The 23,155-nt window shown below is 38.3% G+C and overlaps 1 protein-coding gene across 1 annotated transcript in view; it reads left to right on the top strand.

The window, feature by feature from the left end:
• Positions 1–23,155, top strand: part of LOC308268826 (phospholipid-transporting ATPase ABCA3-like) — a gene marked incomplete at both ends in the record, with an annotated part of 196,849 nt that overhangs the window by 65,992 nt on the left and 107,702 nt on the right. Inside the window, 4 exons of the mRNA XM_080703930.1 lie at positions 8,010–8,164; positions 15,812–15,967; positions 16,292–16,502; positions 20,324–20,474. Of these exons, the coding sequence (XP_080560056.1) occupies positions 8,010–8,164; positions 15,812–15,967; positions 16,292–16,502; positions 20,324–20,474 (673 nt within the window). The remainder of the gene's footprint in view (positions 1–8,009; positions 8,165–15,811; positions 15,968–16,291; positions 16,503–20,323; positions 20,475–23,155) is intronic.

The following is a 23,155-nucleotide window of genomic DNA, read 5'->3' as shown; positions in this document are numbered from 1 at the left end:
ACTGAGACTGGCTCTGGTATTCACGCATATGTACTCAGTGCCAGTGGAAGTGCTTCCTGTGTTCATTCTCCCTCCACTACCGCCGCTTGGACCACCTTTCCCCACTCCACTGCGTTTCCATTATCTAAAGGTCCTCTTGTATCCCGATTACTTCCTAGATTATTACATAGGAGAGAAAACACATACCCCTTTACTTTTTGTGACTTGCCAATCTCATTTAACAATGTTCTCCAGGTCCTTCCATTTTCCTGTAAATTTCATAATTTTGTTCTTCTTTATTGCTAAGTATAATTCCATTGTGTGGGTATTCCATAGTTTCTTTAATGCCTTTACCTGTGGATGGACACCTTGGTTAGCTCCATAATCTGGCTATTATGAGTTGTGGTGCTATAAACATGGGTAAACATGTATCAAAATTCAGTCCCTTTGAAAAAATACTCTGGAGTGGTATAACTGTATCATATGGTAGTCTGAGAACTCTCCACACTTATTTTCATAGCGTTGCACTCATTTGCAATCCCATCAACAGTGTAAAAGAATTCCTATTTCCCCACATGATTGTCAGCATTTATTGTTGTTTGACTTCTTGTTGATTTGCTAATGATGTTGAGCATTTTTTCATGTATCTATCGACCATTTGTATCTTTTCTTTAGTAAAGTGTCTTATTTAGTCCAATTACGCATTTCTTGAATTGGGTTATTTCAGGTTTTTTAGTGATAAATTTCTTAAGTTCTTTGTATAGTCTAGATATTAATCTTCCATCAGAGGAGTAGCTGGCAAAGATCTCCCATTCTGTCAGCTCTCTATTAAGGTTTCTTTTACTGCATAAAACCTCTTTAATGTAATCCCACATTTTAATTCCTTATGATCTGGGAGATTTGTTGAGGAAGTTTCTACCTATAATTATAAGTTGGAGTGTTGAACCTATGCCCCTCTCTAGTAATTTCAAAGTCTCTGGCGTAATGTTCAGGTCTTTTATCCATCTTGAGTTCACTCTTGTGCAGGGTGAGAGGATTGCATTTAATTTCATTTTTTTTTCTACAAATGGATAACCATTTTCCCTAACACCATTTGTTCAAAAGGCTATATTTTCTCCAACTTATGTTTTTTTGGCACTTTGGTTGAAAATCAATTGGCTATAAGTTTATGGATTTGTTTCTATATTTTCTATTCTATTCTGTTGTTCTATTTATCTCTTTTGTGCCAGTACCATGATGTTTTTATTATCATAGCTCTATAGTATAATTTGAAGTCAGGTATTGTGATACCTCCTGCATGATTCTTACTGCTTAGAATTGCTTTGGATATTTTGGGGTTTTTTTGTTTTTTATATGAAAATTAGGGATGAATTTTCTAGCTTTGTGAAGAATAACATTGGTGTTTTATTAGGGATTGCACAGAATCTATAGATCACTTTTAGTAAAGCAGCCAGTTTGATAATATTTGTTCTGCCTAAGAGTGTGGGAGATCTTACCACCTTCTAGGGTCCTCTTCAATTTCATTCTTTAGTGTTTTATAGTTTTATAGTTTTTATTGTAGAGGTCTTTATCTCCTTGGTAAGATTTATTCCCAAGTATTTTATTGTTTTTGAGGTTATTGTGAATGGATTGTTTTCCAGATTTCTTATTCAGTGGATTCATGGTTGACATATAGAAAGGCTACTGATTTTTGTAGATTGATTTTTGAATCCTGCTAGTTCTGCTACTTAGCTGAATTTTTTTTTTTTTTTTGCAGGTCTAGTAATAGAACCAAGGGGCATTCGACCTCTGAATTACACTCCCTGCCCTATTTTTTATTCTTTATTTTGAAACAGGATCTCACTAAGTTGTGGAGGACCTCACTAAGTAGCTGAGGCTATACATGAACCACAATCCTTCTGTCTCAGCTTCCCAAATGCTGGGATTACAAGCATGCACCACCATGCCTGGCTTATTGCTGAATTTCTTAATCAACTCTAGAAGCTTTTTGGCTGAGTATTTTTGAGTCTTCTAAATATCATATCATGTCATCTGAAAATAGAGAAAATTTCAGTTATTCTTGTTCTATTTGTATTTCTTTGGTTGCCTTATCACTCTGGCCAGAATCTCCATGAGATTCTCTGATAGTAGAGATTCTTGTCTTGTTCCTTGTTTTAAAGAAAATTCTGACAGTTTTTCTCTACTCAATATGATGCTGGCTATGGGTTTATTGTATATTGCCTTTATAATGTTTAAGTAAGTGCCTTCTGTTCTGGTTTTCTTCAGGGTTTTTTTTTTTTTCCTCACAGAATGGGTGTTCTGTCAAATGTGTTTTCAGCATCTAATGAGATGGTCATGTGATTTTGGTTCTTAGATTTATTTATGTGTTGAATTACATGTATTTATTTGTATATGTTGAACCAGTTTTGCATCCCCGGAATGAAAACAGCTTGGTCATGGTGTACAATATTCTTGATATGGTTTTGAATGCATATCACTAGTATTTTGTTTAGAATTTTTTAAATATATTTTTATTGGTGCATTGTAGTCAAACATCTCAATGGAATACAAGACTTGTGAGGATATACAAGCACACATCACCCAATTAGCCCTTATTCAATCCCCATCCCATCCCCTCCCTTTCCCTTGTTCCCATGCTTGATTTAGTGATTGACTTTGATCATTGTTTAAGTTTATCATGTGCTTTAACGAGATTCCATCTTCCCCCCTCCCATCCCCTCAGATAGGCCACCTTAATTGTTCCTCTATAGGGACCCTTCTTCACTAGAGTTCCTTGTATTACTCATTTCTCCCTATTTTTTGCATATTAGGGAAAGCATCTGATTTTTTATTTTTTGTGATATTTCTTTGTGGATGCCACACTGTAGGCTCTGGTCCCGGCCTCAAAGGCCCTGGCACCAGCCTTCCCGCACAGCAGGCTCCGATCCTGGCCTTGTAGGCCCTGGCACCAGCCTTGCCACCTGGCATGCTCTGATCCTGGCCTCAAAAGCCCCAGCACCAGCCTCGCCGCATGGCAGGCTCTGATCCAGGCCTCACTTTCCCCAACACCAGTCTCGCTGCATGGCAGGCTCCAATTTCAGCCTCACAGGCCCCAGCACTGGCTTCTCCTCATGGCAAGCTCCAATCCCAGCCTTGAAGGCCCCGGCACTGGCCTCGCCTCATGGCAGACTTTTATCCCGGCCTTGCAGGCCCCGGCACCGGCCTTGTTGAACAGCAGGCTCCAATCCCTGCCTGGCAGACCCTGGCATCGGCCTTGCCACAGAGCAGGCTCTGATCCCAGCCTCAGAGGTCCTGGCACCAGCCTCGCCTCATAGCAGGCACCAATCCTGGCCTCACAGGCCCCAGCATTGGCCTCACTGCCTGGCAGGCTTCGATCCTGACCTTGCAGGCCCCAGCACCAGCCTCGCCTCACAGCAGGCTCTGATCCCAGCCTTGCAGGCCCCAGCACCAGCCTCACCACCCAGTAGTCTCCTATCCCAGCCTTGCAGGCCCTGACACCAGCCTTGCTGTGCAGCAGGTTCTGGTCTCCGTCACTGTGAGCAGGTCATCTATAGATGTACCCATTTTTCTTTCATTTTTTTTAATAGGAGAAACCAGAACGTGTCATTTACAAAAGGTAGAAGCCCAAATACCTAATGGCAATGAATTTTGTCTCCCCTCTGAAGGCATAGCTTCACTATAGAGAGTGGGCTTTGCTGCTCCAAGTGCACCCCAGCCTCTAGCACTGCTCAGAGAAGTGTTGCAGCCATAAGGGCCGATCTCTTATGGAACACACTGTGTGGCAGCCCAACCTGGCTATGTGGGGTTCCCTTTAATATGCCCCAAACACTTTTCCCACTTAGCATGTTGTACAGAATTCCCAAGCATGTGAGGAGGAGCAGTTTACTTTCAGGGAGATTTCCTCAAAAGATCAACGTGGATTGGGCTGGATCTGTCTGCCCCTCCAAACACTGATCGCCGCCACCACTGCCACTGCTGCCACTGCCACCACCACCACCGCCATCTCGGTTCTCTCCTGAACAGCTTTCCCACACAGCATGTTGTCCAGAATTCCCAAGCATGTGCAGCAATAGCAGTCTACCTTTGGGGAGATTTCTTCAAAAGTTCAAGGTGGATTGGATCACATCTCTGCCCCTTCCAAATACTGGCCACCACTGCCACTGCCATCTCAGTTCTCTCCCAAACACCTTTCCCACACAGCATGTTGTCCAGAATTCCTGAGCATGTGTGGTAGTAGCAGTCTACTGTTGGGGAGATTTCTTCAAAAGTTCAAGGTGGATTGGGTAGGATTTGTCTGTATCTCCCAAATACTGGCTGCTGCTGCTGCCACTGCCGCCACCATCTTGGCCCTTCTTTAATATTTTTTAATAAAACAGTATGTGTCTTTTGCAGAGGTTGTGAGCTCAAGCACTCAGCAGCAATGGATTTTATCTCCTCTCCAAGAGTGGAGGCCCACAGCCTCACCACATAGAGTAGGATCTGCTGTTCTGAGTACACCATGGCCTCCAGCATGGCAAAGAGGAGCACAGAGGCCAGACGTACTATGTCGCTTGGGACACACAGCTGGACATCCCACCCAACACTGCTGGGCTCCCTCTAAAACGCCTGGAACATTTTTCTTACAGAGTATATTGTTAAGAATTCCCAAGCATGCGTGGCTGAAGTGGTCTATTCTCTAATCTCTTCTAAGATGTTCTTCCAAAAAATCGTTTTTCTTGCATGGTGGGTGCCTCACTGTCATCTTGCCTCTAATTTCGCCATTATCCACTCTCTTTCCCATATTCTAGATAGGAAGTCACAACTTGAAATGTCTCTGTCTGTTGTTCCAATCAGATATTAAACCAAAATCTGTTGTCCAGGGCTTCTCAGAGGAATGCATGTCCTATGCAGCTACCCCAGTAGCCACTGTGACCATGGCCGCCTCCATCTTAAACATTATTCTTGTTTAGAATTTTTCCATCTATGATCATCAAGAATATTAATCTGAGCCGGGCGTGGTGGCGCACGCTTGTAATCCCCGCGCTTGGGAGGCTGAGACAGGAGGATTGCACAGGTTTGAAGCCAGCCTTAGCAACTTAGTGAGGCTCTCAGCAACTTTGTGAGACCCTGTTTCCAAATAAAGTATAAAAAAATAGGTCTGGTAGTATAGCCCGGAGGTAGAAAGCCTCTGGGTTCCACCCCAGTACCACTAAAAAAAAAAAAAAAGAATATTAATCTGTAATTTTTGTTTAATTTTAATATTAAGGTAATATTCGCTTCACAGAAGAATGGAAGAATTCCATTTCTTTCTATTTCATGGAATAATTTTTGATGGAAGGGTTTTATTGCTGTTTCTATCTTTTACTTGCTATTGGTTCATGCTAACGCATCTCATGCATACCTTGAGCCAAAGTTTGGTCAGGGGGCCACAAGAGCCTAAGCCCCCCATGAAGCATGAATAGTATCTCCTTCAAAAAATGATTTTAAGATCATTTGGATTAATATGTATAATTGGAATTTTATGTATAAGCATTATAACTAAATTTGATGGGCAACGACATGTGAGAGACTGAGTCAGCAAGGATCTTTTTTCCCAAGGATAAAGTTTGAGCCAAAGATTTACTTCTAACTGACCTTAGTTTGGGCCAATTTATAAGATTAAGTTCAAGCTGGCCTTGTGATGAGACAAAGCATACTTTCTATGATTTATTAAATGTCTAGCACCCTGCCCTGAAGTCTGTTAAAGACTTTTTCTGTCCTTGAAGTTTTTGCCAACTCTGCCAAGAAAAGAAAGTATAAAGATTGTAACAAATCCTGAATAAAGTTGGAGAAGCTGCCATCTGGTCTCGTGTGTCAGAGTATTCTCTCACTAACACAGGACTCCCGACTCCTGCTAGGGCTGGACCCCGGCGGGTTCATTCAGGTTTTTTATATCCTCTTGATTAAATTTAAGTAGGTTGTATGTGCCTGGAAATCTGTCCATTTTTTCTATCCTTTTCTATTTATTGGAGTATATATTTTCAAAATGGTTTCTGATGATCCTCTTGATTTCCCCACTGTCTTCAACGATGTCTCATTTTTAATTTCTTATGTTAGTAATTTGGGCCAATTTATTTTGGTTAGATTGGCTAATGATTTATCAATCTTATTTATTTTTTCAAAAAAAGTTATTTGCTTCTCCACCTTCAGAGAATTCCAATTTAGGTGAAACAAAGAAAAGACTTTTATTCAGTCCTTCAGGAAACCTAGTCAGGTAAAAATAAATTAACACTAATTCCATAGAACAAGGACGACCATGCTCCTTCCAGAACCTGGGAATCATCATCAATAATAAAAACTGCTCTCTTCAAGACCACTACTAAGCCAGGGAGGTGGGTGAGACTAGAATGAATTTAAATGCCATTGAACACTTTCATAATATTTTAGTCACCATTTTCTTGATTCAGTGATTCAGTGTATATTTGGTTGCTCTAAATCTTTTATTTCCCAGAATTTTTTTTTTTTTCAGTACCGGGGATGGAATCCAGGGGCATTCTACCTCCAAGCTACACCCTCAGCCCTATTTTTATTCTGTATTTTGAAACAGGGTCTCACTGAGTTGCAAAGGTTCTCACTAAGTAGCTGAGGCTGTCCGCAAACCGTGATCCTCCTGTCTCAGCCTCCCAAATGCTGGGATTACAAGCGTACTCTACCAAGCCTAGCTCCCAGAATTCTTAACATAGCTTTATATGTATGAGGTTTAGATTTTTATTTTTATGTGGAGGAATAGGTGCTTAGACTTCCTCCAGCTGTAATTTTTACTCTTAAAAAAAGCAATAATTTGCATAATGATATGGGAATGAAAGAACCTAATAAAAACAAAATTCTAAATTCTGTTTATCTTTTATGCAGGATCATTATTGTTATGTTCTCTTATTGTTAATTAAGTTTTAATAAAATATTTTGTTAATGTTATTTCTGTATAACAAAACATTATGAACTCAGTTTTTTCAGATGATAATTTCATGCTAAAATTTCCTTATTTCATGTAGTCCATGTACTTATAGCCATGTGGTATTCTTAACATCTATTTAATATTACTTTTAACATTTGTTATATTAGTAGAACCAGCGCGATCCTCCTGTCTCTGCCTCCCAAGCGCAGGGATTACAAGCGTGCACCACCACACCACCCGGTTTGGATGTGCTTTTCAAATATATATATATATATATATATATATATAATTTTTTCTTGTGGTACTGGGGTTCCTGGAAACCCTTCTACTTCTGGGCTACACTCCCAGACCTATTTTTATACTTTTTTATTTGGAAACAGGGTCTCCTAAGCCAGCGCGTGCAGCTGGCTTCGAACCTGCGCCATCCTCCTGTCTCCGCCTCCCAAGCATGGGGATTACAAGCATGCGCCACCACATACGGCTTCAAATATATATTTTAAGAAAACTTTAAATATAATAATTGAGTAAAAGGACAGTCCTTCCTTCCCTCTCTCCCCCTCTTCCTTCCTTGCGATTGAACCCAAGGGCATTCCACCTCCAAGTTACATCCTCAACCCTTTTTACTTTCTGTTTTGAAACACAGTAATTTGCAGAGAGTCTTACTAAATTGCTGAGCTGGCCTCAACCTTGCAATCTTCCTGACTCAGCCTTCAAATACTGAAAATACAGGTGTTCTTCACCATGCTTGGCCACCTTTTTTTCTATAGAATCTACACAGCCTTTAATATGGTTCATAAATATAGTATCTATCTGATTACAGTGCTGATATATTGGAATGTAGCAACAGTTTTAATTTTTTTCTTACCAACTTCATACCCACTGTAGATATTAGTATATAGAAATAAGAAAGAAAAGGGAAACAGGGAAAATTAAAATAGATAATTTCATCACCTATTTATAACTTAATTTTTCTGAACTATTTGGCACCAGGAGATAGTACTAATTCTTTTGAGTAAATCACAAATAGGCTATGCATTTGGAAGCACTAATTTGAAATGTGTTGATCATATTCTCTCACCAAATCTTAGCTTCTTCCATGTGTTCTGCATAATTTCAGGTCGTTATGCTCCTACCAGAGGAGAGGCCCAAATTAATGGACTCGACATTTCAGATAACATGATTGAGATTCGAAAAAACTTGGGCTTCTGCCCACAACATGACTTGTTATTTAATGATTTGACACTATCAGAACACCTTTATTTTTACTCCATGGTGAGTCCAAGATATGTTTTATAAAATTATATAGTAAATTTGACTTTTCTTTTGATATACAGATCTGTTAATTTAATTAAATGTTACATAAAATATAAAAATTGCATATAATATTGTACTTTTTGGTGTTTTCATGCAAATGTTGTTTTTTGTTTTGGGTTTTTTTTGTTTTTTTTTTTGGTGGTGGTACTGGGATTCCTGGAAGCCCTTCTACCTCCGGGCTACACTCCCAGACTTATTTTATTTTTGGAAACAGGGTCTCTTAAGCCAACGTGGCTGGCTTTGAACCTGCGCTATCCTCCTGTCTCTGCCTCCCAAGCACGGGGATTACAAGCGTGTGCCACCACGCCCGACATTATAATAATCTTTAAATTAGGTTAAACAAATTATTTCTTTCTAGTGAAAACTTCCGTAATCTTTCTAGCTTTGTGTGTATATATATATATATATATATATATATATATATATATATATATATATTACATTGTCATTATCTATAGTCACTCTACTGTGCAATAGTATAACAGAACTTACTGTTTCTACCTAGCTATAACTTAGTACCTATTTATTAACCCTTCTCCACTCCTCCCAGATTCTGGTAGCCACTGTGTGTGTGTGTGTGTGTGTGTGTGTGTGTGTGTGTGTGTGTATCTTACTAAAGTATGAACACAGGAGCATTCTACTTTGAGCCATCCTTTTTTTTTTTTTTTTTTTTTGGTGGTACTGGGGTTCCTGGAAGCCTATCTATCTCCGGGCTACACTCCCAGACCTATTTTATTTTTGGAAACAGGGTCTCCTAAGCCAGTGCGGCTGGCTTCGAACCTGCGCGATCCTCCTGTCTCTGCCTCCCAAGCACAGGGATTACAAGCGTGCGCTACCACGCCCGGCCAGCAAATCAGAATTTTAACAGTAGAAATGATACTGGGTTTCCAAAAAGAATTTTGAGAGTCTGAAAGAAATAAAGGATAATTGAGTTATGCATGCATGTATGCCTGTACCATCTCATACTCCATTAAGATGCACAACTACAGTGCACCAATAATTTTTTTTGGTGGTACTGGAGTTCTTAGAAACCCTTCTACCTCCGGGCTACACTCCCAGGCCTATGTTATATTCTTATTTGGAAACAGGGTCTTTTAAGCCAGAGAGGCTGGCTTCGAACCTGCGCGATCCTTCTGTCTCTGCCTCCCAAGCGCGGGGATTACAAGCATGTGCCACCACGCCCGGCCTGAGCCATCCTTTTTTTTAAAACAGGGTCTAGCTCAGTTGCTGAGGCTGTCCTCAAACCTGTGATCCTCCTGTCTTAGTCTCCCAAATGCTGGGATTACAAGTTTGCTCCAATATACCTAGTACTTTTTACTCTTGACTTCTGTGAATAAACTCTTTTGATTCCACACAGAATATCACATAGTATTTGTCTTTCTATGTGTAGCTTACTTTACATAATGATATCTAGTTCCATCCATGTTGTTGCACATGAAATGATTCTATTTTTTGATGGTTGAATAGTATTCCATTGTGTATGTGTGCCACTTTTTATTCCTTCATTAGCTGATGGACACATTGTTATCATTTCTTGGTGGTTTAAAATAATGCTTCAATAATCCTGGGAGTGTATATGTCAAATATATTTTAACATATTTATGGGTTAGTATTTTACATTTGGGTCTACAAAAATGCATCAATTTAAAGACATTTGGGTTGTTTCTAGTTTGGGGTGATTATGAACAAAACTGCTCTGAATTTCACATATAGTTTTTTATGAGAAGTACAAGTGTTTTATTTTTTTCTCTCATGGTAGGTTTACTCAATAATACAATGTTATAGTTAGGTATAAAATGTCCCTGAAGAGTTCATTTATTAATATTCAAGGCTGATATAATTGATTGATGAAGGTTGTAATCCCAGAAGTGGATAAGTCCACTGTAGTGGATTTACTAGGGTGGTACCTACAAGGCAGGCTGGTGGGGCATGGCTGGAGGAGGTGGCCCCAGGTACAGCCTTAGAGACGATATAGCTCCTCCCCCTTCTTGCTCCCTTGCTTCTGGCCTCTGTGATGTGAAGAGCACAGCCCATGGGCTCTCACTGGCTCTAGTTCCCACTGCCATGCCCTGAGGTCTGCAGTCCTCGGCCTCACGTGGAGTTAACCCAAAACCATAAGAAAATCATATTTCCTCTAAGTTATATAATTAATCTTTAGATTATGGCTGCAACAATGCTTATGGATACATACAAAAAGTATTTTTTAACTTTGTAAGAAACTTCCAAACGCTTTTCCAGAATGGCTGTACAGTTTTCATACCCAACCCCCAGAAGTGTATGGGAATTCCAGTTTTTCTACATTCTTGACAGAATTTAGTATTGTCAGTAATTTAAAACAATAGATATGAGGTGGTATCTAATTATAAGTTTAATATGATTTACCAGGTCAAAAGTGAATGTACTTATTTGCCATTCATCTAGCCTCTATTATACAATGTTTATTCAAGCTCTTCATTTTTTTAATTTTGAAAATAGATTTATTCTACTATGATATCTGATTTATAATTTTAGTAAAGATTTTGTAGGAAACAATTAACCATTACAATTTCAAATTTATGATTTGTTATTTTTGAACTTTCAGTATTTCTCCAGAAGAAGGCCTATGTCATTCTGGTTCTTCATCCATTGAATAAATATGTCCACCTGAATATTTGAGAACATTTTCTTTGCAACCACTTTTCTGACATTTCATGATAATATACTCATATATGAGTTGTTTGTGTGAAAAATTTTTGTATGTAGAACTGGGGATAGAACCCCCAGAGGAATTCTACCTCTGGGTTACAAAGCATCCCTTTTTAATTTTTTCTTGGTAAATTGTAGTTATACATTATAGGTTCAAAGTGAGAAATACATATATGCATTCAGTATTCATTGTTACCCTTTGGTTCTTAACCCCACTTTTATTCCTCCCCACAGATTGTCTTTACATAAATTCAAGTAACCTCATGTATGAACAAAGGATTACTTGAGTAGTTAGAATCATCAGTTCTCCCATTTCTCTTCCCTCTTCCTCTCTCTTTCTCTGGCTTTCCCCACATTTCTCTAGTGTCTCCCCTCATTCATCTCAAGTTTTTTTATTCCCCAGTTTCTCTCTAGCTTCCACATATAAATGGAAACATTATGGCCTTTTCCTTTCTGTAACTAGCTAATCTCACATCATAATAGTCTCTAGATTCATCCATTTTCCTCCAAATGAGATAATTTTGTTCTTCTTTATGCCTAAGTAAAATTCACTAAGCATAATACTCTCCACTTCCATCCATTTTCCTGTAATGATATAATTTTTATGACTGAGTAGAATTTTATTATATGTATATACCATCATTTCATAATTCATTTGTCTGCTGATGGATACCTAGGCTGGTTTCATAGTTTGGCTACCATGAATTCAGCTGCTGTAAACATGGGAATGCATGTGTCTTTACAGTAATATGATTTCAGTGCTTTTAAAAAGATCCCAAAGAATAGTATGGCTGAGTCATAAGGTGGTTCCATTCCCAGTCTTTTAAGGAGCCTCTATACTGATATCCATAGTAGCTGTACTAATTTTCAATCCCAGCAGTGTTACACATTTTTTAATTGTGGGTTTTATTTATTTATTTATTTATTTATTTATTTATTTTTTGGTGGTACTGGGGATGGAACCCTTCTACCTCTGGGCTACACTTCCCATGATTTTGGAAGTTTGTGCCTTCTCTGGGTTGTTCCCTTGGGTCACTACGACTTCACTTAAGGTGCTCTGGATCTCGAGTCTGTGGTATCTCAGTCACCACTACTCCTTTGCTGGGTTGTATCGAAAAGTCTCAAACCCAGAGAGTCAATCGAGGCTGCTTTAGACCATGGGGGATGCCAGTTTGGGCGTTCTCCCATGGGGTGTTGTGATTATTGTGTGATATCTCTGTCACCGCCACTCTCCCACTTGGTTGGACTGCAAAAATCTCCGACCCAGTGAGACTATCAGCACAAATCCCTGGGAGTGCAGTACTGGGATTTCTCCTCTAGGGGCCGCAATTTAACTCACGGTTGTTGAATACACTGATGGAGCTGTTGTGGACTCGGTGAATTCGCTGCTGCCACCTCTGGCAATATAGTACTGCTGCCACGCCCTCAGCCATGAGGCTTGTGTATTTCTTCTCTGGTTTTGAGCTCTGCTCTGAGTCCCTGCAGGGTGTGCTGATCCCGGCCCCTGGGAGCTTTAGATGCTCCCTGCGCCGAAAGAACTGCCAAATTCTGCCCAGCTCTTCCTTAGCCACTCACCTTGGCTCACTGTCTGCCCCTCCTCTCTAGACCCTGGTGGGCTATTGAGTGCACTGCTCTGGAGCCGTCCGGTGAACTCGACTCTGCCACCGGCAGTAAGATGCTGCTGCCGCGTCCTCAGGCATGAGGCCGGAATATCTGCTCTCTGATTCTGAGCTCTGTTTTGAGTCTCCCTCCTTTCTGGAGCCTGGTGCTGTGAGGAAAGATGGCGCCCGCGCGTCTCCATGCCGCGGCTCTGGCCGCAGCACTGCGGGCTGGTTTCTTTCTGGTGTCTCGTTTTTCCAGCCCTCTTTTTCTTTGTTCCTTGTATTTACAGTTTTTGTTTCTCTGCTGATGGTGTTTTCTGGCTATGAAAGGTGCTGATTTTGAGGAAGTGGAGATCAATTGTTAGCGGGCTCGTAAGCGCCGCTTCTCTGTTGCCATCTTCCCGGAAGTCCAGCAATTTTTTTAAGATCACTACTTTCCTTATGAATTCTTTCAGGTTTTGTTACCCTGGAGGAAGTTTTAATTTGCCCTCAAGGATGTTTTTGTTTGACATATGTATACATCAGCATTCTTATAGCCTAAACACCTGACATAACCTAGAAGAAATTTTTTTTTTATAGTGTAAGGTTTAGACTCTGTGAGACTGGCAACTAGGGATCTCTGGACATGGTAGCTGTAGGCAGTGAGAGGGAGAGCACAGGGGCTGTGCTCCTCACATAATGGAGGCTGGAAACAAAAGAAAGGGAATGTGGGGAAGAGACACCATGTGTAGCCCCCAAGTCCAACTCCCCAGGGACACACTTCTTTAGTCATACTTTACAAACCTAGGCCACTACCCAAATAGATACATTGCAATGGATTTAACCATTGCTATTATTACAACTCTCATGATTCAACTATATCAACCCTGAATATTAATAAATTTTATGGGGCATTTTATATCTAGTTAAAACAGCATAAAAAATGTAGGTTGACTGTTGTCTTCCTCTGTGCTTGAAAATTATTATTTCACTGCTTTATGGGTATTACGGCTTCCAAAGCACTGTTTTCCAGTAGGTAATTTCTCATTTGTATCTTAATAATACCCAATTTTTTGTCTATTTTTCAGCACTTTATGATTTTTCTGAGTGTGAATTTATTTGGGTTCTTCTTGGAAGGGTTTTATTTAGGTTTTCGGGTCTTCAGGCTTATGTTTATAACATCCGAGTTTTCAGTCATTATTTCTTCGAACATTATTTCAGCAATTGTAATGGTTTGGAAATAGAATGTTCTTCTATCTCTCACAGAAATAAAGTTGGAATGGTGAAAGAGGGGCTTTGTTAAAATTTCATAAATCCATTGCCATGGGCCTATCTGGAGAGGTGCCTGGGTAGTCGGCTGTGGCTGGTGAAGGTGGGTCTCTGGGACTGTGGTTTCTCTCCCCTCACTTGCTCTCTTATTTATGGCCTCCATGATGTGAACGTGAACCCTCATTTTCTCCATCTCTCCACTTCGTACCACCATGCCCTGAGATCCATGGTCCCTGGCCTCACAAGGATGAAACCCTGAAATCCTCAACAAAATCTTCCTTCCTCTAAGCTACATGGTCAGATCTTTGAATTTGAGAAGTGAGAGTGCTAAGGCAGCCTTGCACTCACTCACTCATTCTTCTGTGTCCCAGAACTTTAATAACAAGAATGTTATGTTAGATTGTGTTGTCCTCAAAGCCCCCTGAGCTTCATCTATTTTTTAAAATAATTTTTCTCTGTTTTTCAGGTTAGTTTCTGTTGATGTATCTTCAAGTTTACTTATCCTTTTCTGTATCATTTCTATTTTATTATGGAATATATTAAATGGCCTCTTTATTTTGGTTATTGAATTTTTACTTTGAGTTTTTTGTTTTCAATTTCAAATATTGTTTCTTCATTATACATATGATATTTTGATAATATTTATATGTTAATATTTGTTTACAGATGCTTATTTGAGTGTTTTTGTAGTAATTCTATACTCAAGTCTTTGACAGATAATTCCAGTGTTTGTGCCATCTTTTCATTTTGTCTGTTGATTGTTTTTCCTATGTGAGTTGTGATTTTTATAATTATATCCAAGTAATTGTTGTTTTTATCCTAGATATTTTGAACAGTATATCATGAGAGTCCACAATCTTATTTATATTCTATCTGTGGGCTATAATTATAATGTAATTAAAAGCCAGAAATCCACTTTTATTATTTGCCTCATTCCATTTGCAAAAAATATAGGATGTAGTAAAAAGCAATGGAGTTTGGCCTTGCCCTCTTGGAGATACAGCTCCACTGAACTGACAGGAAGTTTCTCATTTAAGAGTTTGGCCCTTCAAGGTCTCCCTTCTTATCTGCTCTTGCTCCTATCCATGCCATAAGTCTCCCATGTGCCATGGTATAAATGGACAGAGAATAAAGACTGCCTCTTTACTCTTTCTCCTCTTATGAGGTTGTATTTTCTATTTCTCAAGCCAGAGTAGAGGGTTTCTCTTCCATTTCATTCTATTTGAACTTCAGTGCTCACTTAACAAGCTTTGGATTCCTTAGAGTTCAAGCTAAGTTATACACAAGGGGGAAAGTGGCAAACTCACCACTGATTCAGTGTTCTTTATGATCCAACTGATAAAATTTACTTTTCATTATTATCCAGGCTTAATCATTGAGTTCAGTTGGAGATTAAGATATATGTGTGTGTTTATTCCATTATATTTGGAATCCAAAGATGTTTCCTTTCCTACTTTTGTTGATGAGCTTTAACTTCAGATATCTTTATACGTTCATAATTGGGGGGCAGGGAATTGAACCAAGGGTCTCACACATACTAAGCACATGTTCTATAACTGAGCTACATCCCCTGAAATGTCTTGTTTTCCAAACTTTATTTTAGACATAAACATAGGCAAAGGGAAAGAAGACACTATTTTCTATTGATGTAAGAAAAAACTGGAGCCAGATATGGTGATACATTCATATAATCCCAGCTACACAGGAGGCTATGTCAGGAAAATTATGATTTCAGGATTAGCTCTGGCAGCATAGCAACTCTGCATTTTAAAAAATGAATGAATTGTTGGGAAGGGAGGAAGTAGAAGTGGGTTGGGAAGAGGGTACCAAGCACAGTCTGAATATATGCCATTTTCAGTATGCTCCACATAACAAATAAATAAATAAATAAATAAATAAATAAATATAAAAATGAATGAATGAAGAATTAATGAAAAATAAACTGGTGTAAAATGTTCCTAGTTGCAAGAAACTTCTATATCTATATAGGTTCCTAAGTAAAGTTAATGATCTGAGAATTTGCTGAAGATAAAATTGAATATACCATGTAAATTCTGGCTCTTTTTTCTAGATAAAAGGAATACCTCAAAAGACACATCCTTCGGAAACTGACCATATGCTGTCTATTTTTGACATGGTAGAAAATCGACATGCATTTATAAAGTCACTGAGTGAAGGAGTAAAACGCAAACTCTCCATTGTTACAGCACTTTTAGGGGGCTCCAAGGTATCAAGGAAGAGGAAAGGGAGGGGCCATGAGTGCACAGGATGGAAAGTGAAGGGGTCTAAATATGGTATCCTGCCAGCTGGAATAGAAAATTCAGCTGAGTAAAACCTAAGAGTTTATATGAATCTAAAAGGAAGTGATAATTGGAAGGGATTCATATCTTTGGCCTGTTATAACATGTTTCGAATTATTTTTACTTTGCTGGTTTTACCTGTATTTTATTCTAGATTTTGTATTTTAGCTTAAATATGCTTCCTTAAATAATTTCCTAAGTAACATAGCACCAATTACCAATGGTTACGGAATTGTTCTTCTGGCTTTTAGGTAGTAATACTTGATGAACCATCATCTGGCATGGACCCAGTCTCAAGGAGGACCACCTGGGATCTCCTTCAGCAGTATAAACACAGTCGTACCATCTTACTGACCACCCAGTACATGGATGAAGCTGACATCCTGGGTGACCACATTGCCATCATGGTCATGGGCACCTTGCAGTGCCATGGCTCTTCAGTCTTCCTGAAGCAGATATATGGTCTCTCTTTATTTGATCACTCTTAGAATATTGATGGCTTGATAATCTTTTATATATTTTATTATGTTTTGTCTGTATACCCAAAACTTCAATGACCTCTTTCTGTCCTATAGATTAGGACTCAACTATTTTTTGTTTTTTTTTATTGTTTATTGTTTTTGTTTTTATTTTTGGTACTAGGGATTGAATCTAGGGGTGTTCTAACTCTGAGCTACACCTCCGGGGCTGCCTGTTTGTTTGTTTGTTTGTTTGTTTGTTTGTTTGTTTGTTTTGAAATAGGGGCTCACTAAGTTGCTGAGGCTCGCTGTGAACCTACAGTCCTCCTGTCTCAGTGTCCCAAGTACAAGAATTACAAGGATGTAGCACCACACCTGGCCTATAATTGTTTTTTAATGTCCTTTGCAAACTGAGTATTATTTATATATACTTATCACTAGCTCTTTAACACATACCTTGAGACTCAGTATATATTTGTATCAACCTACAAGGATATGTTTAGTTCCATCTTGTACCTATTACTGATGGTTTTCTTTGTCTCTGGAAGAAAGGAGTACCTTCAAATAGATTTATTTGTTTATTTGATTGATTGAGGAGAGGAAGTAGGAAAACTAGATATTTATGTTTATAGTTTCTCAATTGCAAACTAGTATCAAATCCCCAATATGAGGAAATAAACTGTTGATTGTGGTAATTGACAGTAAGAATGTACCTGGGATAAAGTCATCCTTGACTTTGATAAGTATACAACTTTGATAGAAGATAAAATTGAAATTTAAGCAGTAAATTATTGAGGGCTACAGTTAGAGTAATAAGATTCCAAAAGTAGTGAGTATAAATATAAGTAGAGATAAGGATAAATTGTTTCAGTCATTTATTTGCTCATTATTCAAGGGTCATCCAACTCACAGTTATCTCTTTTATACTGCTTACCATGGATCTACTTTTAATATCCTATATAAAATTCAAAACAGCAATCCCACTTTTTTAGCATGCAAAACTGGGGCCCAGATATACCAAGAAACCTTTCTAAAGCCAATTTAGATACCCATTTGTTCAAAATTTATCATCACCTTACAGGTTTACACAACTGTCTTTTAGAGGTTCTATGTCCAAAACTGGAATTATACCATCTGAATTGGTATATGAATGGGTTGTGAGCCACATTATTTAATAGCTATGCAGCCAGGCGTGGTGGTGAATGCTTGTAATCCCAGCATTTGGGAGGCTGAGACTGGAGGATCATGTTTCGCAGACAGCCTCAGCTACTTAGTGAGGCCCTCTGCAACTTAGTGAGACCCTGTCTTAAAATAAAGAATAAAAAATAGGGCACAGGGTGTATCCCGGAGGTCAAATACCCCTGGGTTCCATCCCCAGACCCACAAAAACAAATAGTTATGCTATTTAAAAATAGATCATTTTTAGCCAGATATGGGAGTACACACCTTTAATTTCAGTACTTGAAAAGCTAAGACAGGAGGATTGCAGGTTTGTGCCCAGCCTCAGCAACTTAGCAAGGCCCTCTACAACTTAGTAAGACTCTGTTTCAAAGTAAAAAAAATAATCCCCAGTACCACACATACACACAAAAGAATCATTTATAGTAATTTCAAGTAGCTCTTACTAATCTTTCTAATTATTAGTAAAATGTTATATAGTATGTAACTACATATTTAAAGTGGTAACATACTTTGGGATATTTAGATTCCTTCTGATAAATGCTAAATTTGAAATCTACTTAAACTGGATTTCTTACGTTTTAATTAAAAGCCTAGGATTTAGATTTGCCTCTTCGATGGAATAGAAAATTATATGTTGGTAGCAACATTCAGGTCTCCCTAGCTACCTCACCTCCCTGGAAGAGGAGGCATTTCCTGTTGATTGGAGCTTTGGAGGGGAAAGGCAGTTGAGAAGCATATTATGTTGTGATTTCAGAAAAGTTAAAAATAATTAGTAGATCAATTTTTAAGTAAACCACAGTAGTTTGGGTTTCCATAGCTAATAAATAATATATCACTTCATTTTCTGATGTCATATGCCTCCTTTATAAAATTAAATGCTAGTATCTGCCATACTATATACTAAGTAGATAAAACAGATTATCAGCTGAGAGATCCACGCTTAAAACCTATTAACTGCTTTTTAAAAAATCTTAATAAAAAACATAAATCCAAACACAGTTATATTCACAATGCAGATGCATATATTTAAAAGCAATGATGGTCCTTCAACTCTAGAGGGGAAAAATTACTCCATATGCAAAGTACTAAGTATAATAGTTCTCTGACTTCTTTAAGATCTTTAATCAAAAATCATCTTCTCCTCCAGGCATAGTGGCGCACGTTTGTAATCCCTGCGCTTGGGAGGCGGAGACAGGAGGATCACGCAGGTTCAAAGCCAGCCACACTGGTTTAAGAGACCCTGATTCCAATTTTTTTTTTTAAGTATAAAATAGGCCTGAGAGTGTATCCCGGAGGTAGAAGGGTTTCCAGGAACCCCAGTACCACCAAAAACAAAACAAAACAAAATATCATCTTCTCAGTTGGGCACAGTGGTGCATGCCTGCAATCCCAGTATTTGAAAAGCCTAAGACAAAGAGGATCACAAGTTCAAGGCCAGAGTATGGGAACTCAGTGAGACACAGTTTCAAATTTAAAAAAATAAATAAAAATAAAAAAGGGATAGGGGTATAGCTCAGAGGTAGAGTGTCCTTGGTTCAATCCTCAGTACCACAAAAAAAAATTATTCTTGTCAAACATGCCATGGATCTCTGTCTAAAACTCAACAAGTCTTCTGCTTTATTTTTTCTGGCATACTATATGTTTTAACTTATTCCTTTTGATTATTACCTATCCTGCTTTAATTAGAAAGTGAGCTCTGATGAGGGCACAGATTTTTATCTGATGTGTTCACTACTCTATCCCCAGGGGCTAGATTAGTGCCTTATACATAGTGGATAAACCAATAATAAATGCAATTAAAAAATAAGGAGCCAGCCAAGCATAGTGGAGTATGCTTGTAATCCCAGTTTTTAGGAGGCTGACACTAGAGAATTTCCAGTTCAAGGTCAGCCTCAGCAATGTAGTGAGAATCTCAGAATGTAGTGAGACCCTGTTCAAAACAAAAGCATTAAAAGAGCTAAGTATGGTGTGCACGCTTGTAATTCCAGCATTCGGGAGGCTGACACCAGAGGATTGCAGTTCATAGACAGCCTCAGCTACTTAGTGACCGCCTCTGCAACTCACTGAGACCCTGTTTCAAAAATAAAAAGACAAAAAATAAAATAAAAAATAGGGCTGGGACTGTAGCTCAGAGGTACACTGCCCCTAGGTCCCATCCCCAGTACCAAAAATAAATAAATAAATTTTAAAAAGAGCTAAGGGTGTAGCTCAGAGGGAGAATACCCCTAGGCTCACTCAATCTCTCTTCCCTTCTCTTCTTTCTCTCTCTCTCTCTCTCTCTCTCTCACACACACACACACACACACACACACACACACACACACACAATAAAGTAGCCAGATAACAGGCCTTTCTTCATATATCACTTGTATCTGTTTAAAAATACTAAATCATTATGGTTCACTAAAAAAAATCATTGAAATTATAGAGGAAGCTATTATTTATTCAATATCTTATTTCTTAGAACAGCATTTGGAGGCTTTATATGTGGGCATCTTTATAGTCATTACCAAATGTCTTGTGACATACCATATCTTCTTTCTTGTAGACTTATATAACCTGATCCTGAAAGAAATTTGGTCATTCAAGTGTGTTAAAAATTACAGAACCTCTCCATTTGATCATGTAAATGGTTTATCTCAGGTGCCGGATATCACATAGTCATGGAGAGGAGCTCAAATTGTGATGTTGAAAAAGTCTTGGCAATGATTCAGTCTCACGTTCCAGGTGCCATGTTGGAGAATAATATTGGAGGTGAATTGTCATTTATCCTACCCAAAAAGTACACACAAAGGTATGGATCCAGACAGTTCTAGATGGATGGTTTTTGAGTGACCAGAAATCTATTTTAATTTTTTAGGCTTGGCAAGCTTAATGAGTAGTATTTTTCTAACAAATGAATCTCCAGTCATAGCTGCTATTTGCTAGGTGGTGTTAGGAAGATCATAGTTTAAGATTTCTCTCACTAAACAGAGTATCACCTCATAGATAGAATCTTCAAGGCTTATTTGATATTTTTTCTTGCTGTTTGCTTTTGAGGGGAGAGATTTGTAATCTAGCAGCTATAGCTTTCTGATATTAATAAGAATACTAATTATTAATAAGAATACTAATGGCAGGATGTTTCCAGTATATAAATTTTCTGCATGGAGAGTAGTATCTATGGAAATAAAAAGTAGCATGAATGACAACTATGAAAGCAGATATGATACAGATGGAATAGGTAAGGTAGTGTGACCACAAACAACCATAATTCTATGTGGGATTACCAACCTAGCTAAGAGAAATGAAAACTAAGAGTGTCATCATTGACTTTCTGAGAGTGTGCAATTTTGTGTTCTTACCTGAAATTATTACTACCTAGATATCCTATAGGTGTAAGGTGGCTTTCATACATAGGGATATTTTTAAGCTAATCATTGAAAAAAGGAGAAAAAACATAGCCAGAGTAAAATGGCCATAACCCATTTAGATCATAGAATAGTTCATTATGGTAGAAAAAGAATGAAATGACAAGAATTTCTTGGTCATTCCCAAGACTTTGATAGCTAAGATTAATTTCAAATTTACTTTGTGCCAGCACAATTGTGAATGCTTTACATGTGTGTATTTACAAAAAAAAAAAAAAAAAAAACAAAGTGGAAGGGACTTAAAAATAGCACACAGCTTCACATACCTGTATTCTTATCCACAAAATGTGGCTAACAAAAATGAACTTAAGGTATTTTTGCAGTTGTTTTGGTTTTTGTTTTGATTTTCTTTTTTCATAGTGGGAATTTAACCCAGGAACATCTATCTTACTTCTGAGATATACCTCCAGCCTTATTTATTTATTTACTTACTTATTTATTTATTTTTGTACTGTGGTCTGAACCCAGGGACATTCTACCTCTGAACTACATCCCCAGCCCTATTTTATTTTATTTTTTATTTTGAAAAAGAGTCTCACTAAGTTAATGAGAATATCATTAAGTTGCTGATGCTGGCCTCAAACATAGGATCCTCAGGTCTTAGACTACCAAGTACTGGGATTACAGGCATGCCACTATGACCATAAATTTAATATTTTTATTGGTACACTATAGTCAGTACATCTTATAGTACAAGATGATAGAGGCATACATGCACACATTATTCATCTAGCGCTTCTCCAATTCCCCCCATTCTCTCCCTCCTCCCTCCTTTTCATATTTTGCTTAGTAACTGACTGATATGTTTATGAATGCACATCAAATATATGTTAGGAAATTTCCCTCTTCCCCCTTCTTAGCACTCCCAGCTGGCTTCCTTCCTTGCTCATCTAGAGTTCCTACTATGACCCTTATTCTCCCTAGCTTCTGCATATTAGAGAGTATCCAATTTCTTACTTTTTGTGACTGACTAATCTCATTTAGCATAATGTTTTTAAACAATGTTGTTTCTGACTCTTTGAAAAAATTAATACATTCAAAAAACAAAAGACTGATCAGGGGGAAAAAAGACAAATTACTAAAACTAACTCAAAAAGAAATGCTTAACTTGGAAGTTCTTTCTTTTTTTAATTTTTATTGGTACATTATATTCATACATCATATTGGGGTAAAAAACTTGTGTGGACATGCATGCACACATCACCCATTTAGCCGCTACCCAATTGCCACCCCATTCCCTCCCTGTCCCTCCTTCCCTTGCTTGGCTTAGTAATTGACTTCAATATGTTTAAGTACATTGTGTGTGTGTGTTTTTTTTTGTTTGTTTGTTTGTTTTGGGTTTTTTTTGGTACTGGGGTTCCTAGAAGCCCTTCTACCTCTGGGCTACACTCCCAGACCTATTTTATATTTTTATTTGGAAACAGGGTCTCTTAAACCAGTGCAGCTGGCTTCGATCCTCCTGTCTCTGCCTCCCAAGCACGGAGATTACAGGCGTGTGCCACCAAGCCCTGCTCGTTGTTTGTGTTTTGAATGATTGCCATTCTAGTTTGAGTTAGGTGAAATCTCAGGGTAGTTTTTATTTGCATCTCTCTGATTGCCAATGATATTGAACACTTTTCATGCATTTATTTGCCATTTGAATTTCTTCTTTCATGAAGTTCGCTTGCCATTTTTTGATTGGATGATTTGATTTTTTAGTGTTGAGTTTCTTAAGTTCTCTGTATATTCTAGATATTAGTCCTCAATCGGTGGTGTAGGTGGCAAAAATCTTCTCCCATTCTGTTGACTCTCAGTTGAGGTTCTTGACACTTTCCTTTGCAGAACAGAAGCTCCTCAGTTTCATGCAATCCCATGTATTGATTGACCTTTTAATTTGTTGTGCCTTTGTGGTCTTGTTGAGAAAGTGATTATTTGTACCTATGTGTTGCAGTGTTGGACCTATGCCCTCTTCAAGGAGCTTCAATGTCTCTGGTTTGATTTCCAAATCTTTGATCCATCTTGAGTTGACTTTTGTGCAGACTGAGAAAGTGGGATTAATTTCCAGTTTTCTGCATATGGTTAACCA

The sequence above is a fragment of the Muscardinus avellanarius genome (assembly GCF_963383645.1).
Source record: "Muscardinus avellanarius genome assembly, chromosome: 10".
NCBI classification, from domain to species: domain Eukaryota; kingdom Metazoa; phylum Chordata; class Mammalia; order Rodentia; family Gliridae; genus Muscardinus; species Muscardinus avellanarius.
This window is presented reverse-complemented; position numbering and strand designations above follow the sequence as displayed.